General features: G+C 37.1%; 1 protein-coding gene across 10 annotated transcripts in view; it reads right to left on the bottom strand.

Moving 5' to 3' along the window:
- The window catches only part of LOC306879071 (leucine-rich repeat flightless-interacting protein 2-like), a 43,634-nt gene that overhangs the window by 21,354 nt on the left and 9,700 nt on the right, over nt 1–12,580 (bottom strand). For 4 of the 10 annotated variants that reach the window (XM_079431769.1, XM_079431766.1, XM_079431763.1 and 1 more), the window contains exons 2-4: nt 2,241–2,327; nt 597–614; nt 274–321 (exon numbers count right to left, since the gene is read on the bottom strand). In XM_079431769.1, coding sequence (XP_079287895.1) covers nt 274–321; nt 597–614; nt 2,241–2,327 — 153 coding nt within the window. The remainder of the gene's footprint in view (nt 1–273; nt 322–596; nt 615–2,240; nt 2,328–12,580) is intronic. The other 6 variants (XM_079431772.1, XM_079431768.1, XM_079431764.1 and 3 more) reach the window with 2 other exon arrangements.

Below are 12,580 nucleotides of genomic sequence, written 5' to 3' on the forward strand. Positions count from 1 at the left end.
CTATAATCCTGCTGTATGTTATGACCACCTCTGCTAAGCCCTAACATGTCAGATGGGCCTCCTGCCCCCCACTGCTCCAGTAAAGCCTGTGAAATGAGGATCAGACACAGGCTGCCTAAGAGACATGCAACATCAACCAATCACATTTCATTCTCTGAAGGACATTACGATAGTTAACTGCATTCGGGACCTGTGCTGTGTGAATTTTCTAATGCAAATTCTATCTTTGGTGGTCTACTGCATGCGGCAGTGTGGTATAATGACAGGTCATACCATCCACTGTTCAATATGGCCCCATTTGCTGTCCAGCCCATAGTATTTCTGGTGCAGAGAGGAGGAGAGCAAGACGATCAAATGAGGAAGGGTTATGAAAGTATGAGGATATTAAAAACAGGTGTGAAAGAAAGCATGGTTTGAATGTGGGACTGGTCCTGTTTTTTGTTCTTCAAGCCTTGATTATGTTTTTGTTAACTGATGTTCATAAAATTCAAGTTGCAGAGATATAAGATAATACAAAATGCTACAGCTTATATTTCTAATGAGCAAATTTGAGTAATGTTAGAAAGAAATGAAGAGTATAGAGGGACAGATCTTACCTTTTGCGCTTGATATATCTAAATAAACAGCGGGGAGACCAGGATGAAGAGAGAGAAAGTAAGACAGGAAGAGAAAGATATAAAGAGCTTGAAGAAGAGTAGAAAGAATTGGCATAAAGAATAAAACATTCTCAAAAGTCTTTTAGAACATGACGCTGATTCAAAATGACAACAAATGAACCCTTAACAGTCTCAGTATTTTACATGCTATTTTTATGGAAGATATAAACTAAATTTGAAAATAAGAGCAATTTTTTGAAGAAAGAGGTGAAACTGTATTATTGCAATGAGAGTCCTAAAATGTAACAGCATAAAATGTATTTTCTTTTTATATTTTTATGTTAAAATTGGGTTAAAAGAGTTAAATGTTTTGTCTTTGACTGGTCTTTTATTAGACACATATACCACTGAAAAGTTGGGAGTCAGTAATATTTTTTAATATTTAAAAAAAAAAAAGTGACAGTAAAGCTTTAAAGCAAAACAAAAACAAATAAACACTGCTATGTTAAACTTTCTATTCATCAAAGAATCCTGAAAAACAAATTATCAGTTTCCACAAAAGAATTAAGGAGGACAACTGTTTTCTTTCAAGAAGAGCTGTTTCTTGAGCACCAAATCAGCATATTGAAATTATGTCTGATGTGTCATGTGACACTGAAGACTGGAGTAATGGCTGCTGAAAATTCAGTTTTGCCACTGCAGGAATAAATTACAATGTATTCAAATAGAAAGCAGTTAGTTGCAATAATATTTCACAATATTACTGTTTTACTGTTTTTTATCAAACAAATGCAGCCTTGGTGAACAATAGAAACTTCTTTCAATTAAAAACAAAAATCTCACTGACTCCAAACCTTTGAATGGGGTAGTGTATCAAGTGCACATTCTAAATGACAACCCTAAATACTTTCACTATTCTGTTACAAGTATTATCAAAGGAGCTATTCTTTAATATATAACCTTAAAACACCAAAGAGTTTACACAATGACATAATTACTAAATAAAGAACATACCTCCAATGTAAGTGAAAATTCACATTTTCAGTTTACTATCACAGAGTAGCTATTTTCTAAGGTAAACACCAGCACAGACACAGACACACACACACACACATATGCCTGCACACACATAACTGTTTCTGCTCCAGTTCAGTTGTGAGAGTGGTACTGTACTTCAATCCTGATTTATGAGAAATAAAGAGACCTTCACACATCTTTCAAGGTCAGTGGTTCTCATTCCTGGTCATGGTGTAAATCTGGTCTTATTTCATGTCACTTTTTGTGTATTATGAGTAAGTGATGAAATATTTCACTAAGCTGACTTGTTCAAAAACACTTATTCATTCGGGAAAGAAACAACTATTTGTTGAAACTATGTGCTGAACAAGACATGCAATGCTTGATTCTCTTTGGGGTTTTTTTAATGACAGAGCAAAGAGACAAAACTGGCAATATTGTTTTTGAAATATAAGTGCTTGGTAATCGCACTCTTGCTTGTATGATATTGCTTAAATAAAGAATGAGCTACATGTTGTGCCAGTGTGAAATAATTATCATCTTATGTAGAACCTTACAGGCCATTTTGTAGATCCTAAGAATAAACAGTAGAACTGTAACAGTCTGCCAAACAGATTATCTCCTGACCTCTTTCTGTTGCCTCTCCAATTCCTTCATACGGATTTCTCGAGCTTCTGCCCGGGCTGCCCGTTTAGCTGCCAGTCTTGCCTCTGCCTGGTAGAAAGATATAGAGAACGAGAGGGATTCAGTGTCAGAACTGTCAAATAGAGAAATGCACATAAACAAATATATATAAAAAAAATAATAAATAAATCACATAAAATGTACAAAATGCACTTGCATTTACATTTTTCTATTCAAAACATATAAAAGTCAGGACTATTTACTGTACCAGTGTGAGTGAGAAAGGCTACAGAGTATGACAGAGAGAAACCTTTTCTGCTAGAGCTCTATCCAAAGTAAAAGCTAAAACTGAAGTTGAGGAGAGTTCTTGGAGAGTAATCAAATTAAGGCTTCCACTGATTAATCCATTATACTGTAGTTTTAATCTAATCATTGACTGCAGATGAATGCCAGTTTTGAGGGGAATGGAAGGCCCATGGAAATGAGCACTGATCAGCAGCAACATTAGAAGATTAAGAACCATTAGAAATGATTTCAATGAAATGGTTTAACTATGAAAAAAAAGACAGTCCAGAGAAAGTATAAGGAGTATAATTTCATAATTATAAAAAGGGTCATTAATAGATTGTAATATCATAAGCTGTAAACGCAAACACAGATAGTGAATTAAAGTCACAAGTTAAGCACGTACACACACAAGCAGTGCCAGGAAGGAATAGCTCACTCACTGCCTCCAAGCTGCCATTTCCGGTCAACATGTGAAAACCAAAGAATATCAGAAAAAAAGGCTGCTCAACAACCCAACTGACGTAAAACATTGTAACGGCTTACTATCTATCATCATAAAAATGACATTTCTTAAGAGGACCTTAAACTTACTCTGCATTTTCTACAGCTGTGGTTCTTTTTTCTTTGGGGGGGGGGGGGGGGGTTGGTTGTGCAAAAACTAAAAATGTCCTCAAAAATCAAACATAGCAATTTGTGACCATGGACCACAAAACCAGTCATAAGGGTCAATTTTTCGAAGCTGAGATTCATACATCATCTAAAAGAAGAATAATTAAGCTTTCCGTCGATGTTTGGCTTGTTAGGATCGGACAATCCAGTTTGCATACCGTCCAAACCGCTCTACGGACGATGCAATTTCCTCCACCCTCCACCTGGCTCTTACCCACCTAGAAAATAAAGACTCCTATGTTAGAATGCTGTTCATTGACTTCAGCTCGGCATTCAACACAATAATCCCACAACAGCTCATAAATAAGCTAAACCTGCTGGGCCTTAACAATTCCCTCTGTAACTGGATCCTGGACTTTCTAACTGGAAGACCTCAGTCAGTCCGTGTCGGCAACAACACCTTGAGCACTACAACATTGAGCACAGGTGCCCCACAAGGCTGTGTGCTCAGCCCGCTGCTCTTCACACTGCTGACCCACGACTGCACTGCCAAGTTCAGCTCCAACCACATCATCAAGTTTGCTGATGACACAACAGTGGTAGGTCTCATCAGCAACAACGATGAAACGCACTACAGAGAGGAAGTGGCACAGCTGGCTGAATGGTGTGGCACAAACAATCTGTCCCTCAATGTGGAGAAGACAAAGGAGGTTGTGATGGACTTCAGGAGAAACTCCGTTGACCACCCCCCACTGACCATCGACAGCTCGACTGTGGAGAGAGTCAGCAGCACTAAATTCCTGGGGGTGCACATCACAGAGGATCTCACCTGGACCACCAACACCATGTCACTCTCCAAAAAGGCACAACAGCGCCTACACTTTCTCCGCCGGCTGAAAAGAGCAAGTCTCCCTCCACCCATCCTCACCACATTCTACAGAGGCACCATTGAGAGTGTGCTGACCAGCTGCATCACTGTCTGGTACGGGAACTGCAGTGCTGCTGACCGCAAGACCCTCCAGCGGACAGTGAACACAGCTGCAAAGATCATCGGTGCCCCTCTCCCCTCCATCCTGGACATCTTCCTTACACGATGCTCCAGCAAAACCAACAGCATCGTGAAGGACTCCACCCATCCCTCCCACAGTCTCTTCCAGCTCCTACCATCAGGAAGACGGTACCGGAGCATCAGAGCCCGCTCCACCAGACTGCTCAACAGCTTTTTCCCCCAGGCTGTGAGAGCCCTGAACTCAAACCACCCCGCCCCCCTCTGAAACCCCATGCAAACCCCTACCTCCTGAACATGGACCACCCCCCACCCCAAACCTTACCACACCAAAGAAAAACTGTATGGAACTTTAATTATTTTTTTATTTATTTTATTCTTATTTTTCTTTACACTATGGACACTCTCCTCTATGTGCACTATGGACACTTTACACTATGGACACTCACACTCTACACTATGTGCACTATGGACACTTACACAGTATTTGTGAAGCATTCGTATAGTTTGTATTTTTTATCTTCTATTTTTTAGTTTGTATAGGGTAATATTTATGTGAAGCATTCGTATAGTTGTATTTTTTATCCTTTTAGTTTGTATAAGGTAAATACTTATATATAGTATACTTATAGTTAAATCTGTTAGTAGTGTATAGGTTTATAGTGTTTTTTTTACTTCATTGTTGTAATGTCTGTATTTATGTAGCACCGTGGTCCTGCGAGACACGACATTTCGTTCCACTGCATGTCCCCACATGTAGCGGAATGACAATAAAGCTCAACTTGAACTTGAACAATATTTGGCCGAGATACAACTATTTCAAAATCTGGAATCTGAGGGTGCAAAAAAATAAAAATTTTGAGAAAATCGCCTTAAAAGTTGTCCAAATTAAGTTCTTAGCAATGCATATTACAAATCAAAAATTAAGTTTTGATATATTTACAGTAGGAAATTTACAAAATATCTTCATGGAACATTATCTTTACTTAATATCCTAATGAGTTTTGGCATAAAAGAAAAATCAATAATTTTGACCCATACAATGTATTTTTGGCTGTTGCTACAAATATACCCCAGCGACTTAAGACTGGTTTTGTGGTCCAGGGTCACATTTTTCTAATATTACCATGAAATGTAAACACAACATAGGCTTGTCTTCATAGCTTCTGTGGTGTTAGGGTTATAAATGTCTCTTGAATTTCAATGGCACTGATGGCAGCCAATAATTTTCTGTAGAAAACACAAATTATATGTATCACTCTTGCAAGTGAACCCATATTTAATGTGTACCTGTATAAATTTTTATTTTAATATTTGCAACCCTTTGTTCTTTATCTGCAATGTCAATTTAAAATAGGTCCATTTTTAAAAGATATTACATTATTTGCTACACTGTTTTTTTTCCTCCACTGGCATAAAATAAATACCATCACAAATATTTTTAAATGTTGTACAAACCTGTATAAATATTGTTATGCATATGTCAGTGTTGTTCAGTGCCATATTTACTTCAAACAAACTCCCATCCAAACAGACTAAATGCTGTTTTTCATAACAATGAGCAGAAAACAGAATACTAACATCTCTATATAACATTTGACTGCACTACAAGTGTGCACTACAAGTACTTAGGTTTACACAGTTAAAAGTCTTATTTTCCATTTCTAAAGAAAAGTAACATAACAGACATTGCATTCAAAGTGTTCAATCTGCACCAAAAATAAAGAAATAAATAAGAATAATAAAATATGGTAACACTTTATTTTAAGGTGTCCATAATATAGAGTAATTACCTAGTTACATGAAACAAAAATGTACTTACCATGTAACTAAGTAATGGAACAGCTTGTAATTACAGTTTGTAATTATGTACATGTAATAGTACTGGTGGTGGTTGAGGAGAGACCCCCACATGATTGTAAAGCTCTTTGGTTGTACGGCAATACACAATAAAAGCGCTATATAAATGCATCATTCATTCATTCAGTAGGCAGCTACTGTTACACATATGTAATAGACTGAGTCTGTTACACAGCTACTTATGTAACCAAAAGATTGTTACATATGTGTTGCAGACTTTATACAACGTAATTATAAATGTAAGTACACAGACATAAGTTACTTAAAAAAACTCAAGATTGTACTTAAGTGTACTTCATGTGTATATACACACCTTATTCAGCTGCACGTTCGTTTGATTTAACCCACCAGTACACAGCTAAAATACATGTAATACCTTTCTAATTACATTAAAATTACAGAATGTTACACAGGCATAAGCTACTAAAAATAAAGTGTATCAAGATTGTACTTAAGTGTGTAAGTAGCTGTGTAACAGACTCGGCCTGTTACATATGTGTAACAGTAGCTGCCTATAACATCTACATAATTACAAACTGAAATTACAGGCTGTTCCATAACTTAGTTACATGGTAACATTTCATGTAAGTACAACGGCTACTACTAAGTACTTAATTAGGTAATTACTCTGTAATATGACACCTTAAAATAAAGTGTTACCAAAATTTGTAACATTATAAAATAATTTGGAATTCTAGTTGAGCACAATATTTTAGTAGGTTTGTTGTGTCTCTGCAAGTCACTCAAACACAGGTGGTGCTGTTAACTTTGTTTTTTTGCTATGGAAACTATTTATGACTCACTAGGGGGCAGTGTTTTCAATGTATTGCTCATACCAAAATAGTGAACAAATTACCCAAGCATTTCCTTCAAAAACAAAAGAGAGAGAGAGAGAGAGAGAGAGAGAGAGAGAGAATTTTATAAAGTAGTGCCCTATATAGTTGTTGTCATTACTTATATGTAATGATTTTTTGAGAGCCTAATCAAAAAGCTTGCAATTGGTCCAGAACAGGGGTGTTTAAGATAAGGCTAGTGTGATTATTTGAGGGGGGAAATGTCCATTTATTATGTTGCATTTGTAACAATAAAAAAGTAAATATGTTTTGTAATCTAACCTAAAATGAGTTTGACATTTGTTGTCTGCAGTTCTCAGCACATGACAGCATGTATAATGCACTGCATGAAGTCTGGCTAAATCTCTGACACATTGGTCAGAATAACAAGCTTGCCAAGCGACACAAACAGACTGTTAGAAAGCTGCTCTGGTTCTTTCATCTGAACAAGTCACAACTCATTGAATAAGGGGCTTCAGACAAGCCTCTGCCCTAGATCCTGCCAACCATGTCCACTGGCCTGTCAACAGCATGCAGAGAACTGGAGTTCACACTGATCAGCAGAGCAACTCCCACAAGCTACTGACTACCACAGACCATGGGGACATCAGGACAATGGAAAATGGAAATGACAGTAAAGAATAGTTAAAATATAAATTGGATAATTTTACTAGTAAATGATCTTCCGCCGAGAATAGTTCATTACAATGTTTAAAATAGTCTGCCAAGCAAAAAAAATAAAAAATAAAAATAAAAAAAACTGCAACAATATTACAGTAATATTGATACAGAAGTCCTCTGAGGTAGCATTGTTTTCAATTAAGGTCTGTTCAATCCATTAAGCGTGTACAATAAACATTTAATTAAAAAATGTATGTGTGTGTGTGTGTGTGTGTGTGTGGCTGCCCTGGTGAAAAATGTAAATACTAAAATGCATTTGAAATACATTTATTTCATGCTCAGTATACTACAAATACATTTACATATTTATGTACTTAATAAAAATACCCTGCAATTGTGCTTTTACTATACTAAACTGGTATACTTAAAATCTGCTAAATTGAAACAATTAATTTTGTACTTAATGCACTTTAACTGTGTGGAAGTATAGTGCTGAAGTCCAACTAAAGATATATTGAAGTATATTTGATCGTGCTAAAGTGGAACTATTGCAAGTTTACTTCATGTACAGTTTAAGTATCTTGCATTTAAAGACCAATATTACTCAAAGATCATACAATTCTCATCAATAATTAAAACATTAAAATACATTTTAGGCTTAATATGAAAAAATATGCATGGTGCACAAGTAGTAGCCTACTCCAAATTAATTCTAATCTTTAAATCAGTAGGCTAAAGGTCATTGCACACTGAATCCGAATTTTTTGCATGCGTTTTTCAGCTTTTTCGTATTTCCCATCCTTTCCTATCAAAATGCATGCTATGGATGCGAAAACGCAGAAAATTGAACCTGATCCTAAAAAAATTTTGACTAACGAAAGTTTCGGAGGCAGTGTGCAAACGTGATTGAAACGTGAGCTCATATTTATTTTTTAACGTGCGAAAATTTCGGACGCAGTCACACTGCACTTTTCATTCCATTGACTTTGATACGCATGTGAATGCGTCAGACCGGAAAGGCAAGCTTGTGCGAAAAGTTTCGCAATTTGCTGCGTTCCAAAGTTCAAACTTGCCCTGCGTTCCATTCTGAAGGGCTCATCCCTATTCCCTAATCCCTTCAAAGGGTTTACCCTCCGGAGTGAGAGCTTCGAAGGGTTGAAGGTTGTAGGGGACCAAACAACTGTTTCTTGAAGTGCATCATGGAAAGAATCTGCTCAAAGAACCATGGGAGCCTGAATTCGTGTCCATCAGTTGTACCCTTCGATATCTTTCATTCCGAAGGGCCCTTTGAAGTGGCTAGTTTTGAGCACTTCGGTTTGGAACGACCTTTCAATATGGCGACCATGATTGTTTTCAATCCAAAGTGCCCTTCGGAGGGCGATATATGACGTTTGGAACGCACCATTGGTCAACTCTGGCCTGCGAATTCGCATCACTTGATACAGTGTGACCAACGGCAGATCGATACGTCACAGCATGACCTCGTATCTGAATTAAAAGAACAAATTTAAAACTGCAGCCCTGCAGGAAATTGGAGTAGATTGTATGTTTTGTGTTGAATTTAAGTTTTTGAAAAGACACTGCACAGCATGACGTCATATCACAACCGTTGCAGCATGGGAAACGATTTTGCATGCTCAAAGTCTAGTGTGACCGCGCCTTCACGTTAAACTTTTGCATGTTAAAAAATAAATATGACCTCACGTTGTGTCAATCACATATACACACTGCCTCCGAAACTTTCGTCCGTCATAAAAAAAATGCAGGTTCGATTTTCTGCGTTTTCGCATCCGGAGCATGTATTTTGATAGGAAAGGATAAGGAATACGAAAAAACTGAAAAACGCACACGAAAATTTCGGGTCTCGAGAGATATGTCTCGAGAGATATGTCAGTAAATATGTTAATAGATTTGAACTATACTTAGTATGAAATAAATGCATTTTAAATATTACTTTTTTACTAGGGTGACAAGTAAGCTAATATATATATATGTATATATATATATATATATATACTAGCCCATAGTGATTTTATTGCAAAGGTGTGAGGGCTCCAGTAGCCTAAGGTAGCACTAATTTTACATATAAGTTAGTACACAGTGAATATGACATGAATACAACAAAGAAGGCAATATAGTGCAACATAGTTTAAAATCTAGTTTGACGATTGTGCATGTATTATGTACTTGATGACCCAATTCACACAAACCGATCATTACACACAGTTTTATGCAGTCTACAAATGAGACAGTAAAAAAATGAAAATGGAGAATGGGAGCTAAAACATTCAAGTGCTAACGTTCTCAGTACTGTAAAAATAAAATCCTGCTTCCAATTCATTGCCCAAACAAAAAAACATGGCTGTTGCCAATAATTAAAAAATGCCAAATAGCGGATGATATATTAGCCACTTTTTTTTTCTTTTGGTTTTAATGTGGTATAATCATGTTAATAGTCCATGTATGTGGACCATGGTCATCATCAATATTAACAGAAAATTACAAACTCAGCTAGTCTATAGGTTTATGTTAAACAACAGGCTGAAGAAGCTAATAGCCATCTGATATTAAAGAAGAAACAAATCCAAACCATAGCCTGAGCAATGTAATTCCAAAAGTTTCCATGCTAGAATGTCTGAAATACCGCACCAATAAAGAATAGTTATAGTCTAAACGCATCCACATGCCAGTGGACTCCACAGGTCAAAACCCTTTGATCAGTGACTCAACATGAGACATGTTTATGCGATAAACCGATGCCTTATCAGTCATCCTAGACTTGTGTACATTCTCCACTTCAGATCAGTGCTTTTTGTTGGTTTTGTGTGCTAGTGCAGAGCTGAATTGCAGAGAAATAACATTATTTCTGTCAATGCAATATTCAGCTTCTTTAATTATGAAAGGCTCCAGCTTCACTGACTGTCACAGCTGTCATACATGAATGATTTCTTAGGCACTAAATCTTCTCTGTTATACTCAACTGAAAAGAAGAATGAAAGCAGTCAGTGCAATCTGCATTTTCTTCCCTGGCCGGTGTAGGACCTTATCGAACGGACACCCAAAATAACTGAAGAACAGCACATTGCTTAGGAGCTACCAGCCATCTGCGGTCACAAGACTAGTTAATAATCAATCTCAGGCTGATTGTTTGGACCAGTTCCTGTTAGCGCTTCCTCCCGGTATCTACTGAAAAGGGATGATTAAAACTAATTCAATCTAAAGACCACAACGATCTTTTGTATTAAGAACTGAAAGAGCTCTGTGTCACGACGCATGTTCAAGAGAAGCCTTGTGACGTCTCGTGAAGCAATCTATGGAATCAGCACACCCAACAGGAAAATGGTGATTAAATTAACTGACTGCACTCAGGCCTTCAGACATCTCATGACTTCTGCGTGTTCATCTCGGTCTTCAACTTTTCTTTTAATGGACAAAGAAATTCAAACTTGCATAAAGGATTTCTAAAGGACAATCATTTATTTCTGTTGCTATTAGAGCAAGTGTATCAGCAAATAAATATGTGTGATGTCTTATATATATGCTTGGTGTTTTATGTAATCGATGAATTTTAATCTTTGCCTTATAACTTTCCTTTGAATAGATAACCAGCGTTTAGTATCATGTTAAAGCTTATTTTAAATGCAGAACGTTGAAATGAATGACAGGTGCATATTATATACACTGTTCGTAAGATGACATTTTTAACAGAATTTACAGAAATATTCCCCACATGAAGATCAAAGATTACATTAAGTTTTGTGTCCAAAGGAAAACAGTATGGGTAGGGCTCCGTCCTACAGGGACAATTTGATTGGTAGAAGCATCTAGTGGGTGGACTGAAATCAGCCTGCTAAAACTGGACACAAAGCTCGTTGCTAGCGGCTTGCTAAACTTTGGCTTCGTCTCACTGATCGCGCTGCGAAGCGCTCACAGACTTAACATCAGGCTGATCATCCAAACTAAAACACTTTGTCAAACTTACTGAAGAAACTGTGTTAGAACCTGAAGCCGCAAGAAACTCTAAACAACTTCAAGGCGTCGTCACTCTCGTGTCACCAGGAAAACAACCACTCATCGGAGGGCTTTCCTAGAAACGCATCACACAACGACGACCTCAGCAGCCCCGGAGGTTTCCCAACCAGGAAAGGGAAACGAAACCGGAGATCACCTGTCGACTCAACTTGAAAAGCAAGTAAACAAACAAATCTCCATTTTTGCTGGAAACTGGTGAATTGATCTATATGCAATCAAAGATAGCCAAATCTCTACTTGTGATCTTCCTCCAGTTGAATTGATGAAATAGCAAAAGAGTGCTAGACCTAAACTTTCTTCAAATTTCAATAACTCATTTCCTGAACGTTTGTCTGTGTGTGTGTGTGTGTGTGTGTGTGTGTGTGTGTGTGTTTAGTTTAATATTTTATCATAGATTAGCAAATAAACTTTGTTTAATTTATAAAGAATACTTGTCTTGTGTAATATTTAAGTCAAACTTTGCCCAGATGCTTGTTACCTTTGCTCAAAGTTAACCCAAAGCAATTGTGTCTTATGATCGTTGGCCACAAAATAAACAGAATTGCCAAGATACACTAAGTGCTAGACACTGGACGGACTAGTCGATATGGTCTAATTATAAATTTTGAATCAGATCAATTTAATCAAATCAATATCGAGTCTTTAGACTAAAAGGATAAAATAAGAGATAATAAAATCCTTTCACCGGATTCCCTCACTGGGATTCCCAAACTATATTTTGAGCTTTAATGTTTAGTTTCTGGTTTCGTTAAATACCGCTCTGTAAAAACAGGCTACAAGTCACTGCTATTAGAGGGATTTGAGGTTCTGTGAGGAGAAGACAGAGTGCCTGTCCTAGATCAAGCAAGAGCGTGGCAGAATCTGACAGATGTTCCTTTCCTCCTCAGCTGTGTCAGGACCCCAAAGGGCTCCCTATGGAACCATAAGGAGCTAGATTCTTTCTGCGCCAGGAAAGAGATCAACTCTGCGAACTCGAATAAGAGCAAAGGGACAATTCAGTGCTACAGTACCATTCAATAGTTTGGGTTGTCAAAGAAATATAAAGCGATTTAAAAAAAATAAAAAAATCAATACTTTTATTTAGAAGGCATGCA

The sequence above is a fragment of the Barbus barbus genome, assembly GCF_936440315.1.
Source record: "Barbus barbus genome assembly, chromosome: 13".
Lineage (NCBI taxonomy): Eukaryota > Metazoa > Chordata > Actinopteri > Cypriniformes > Cyprinidae > Barbus > Barbus barbus.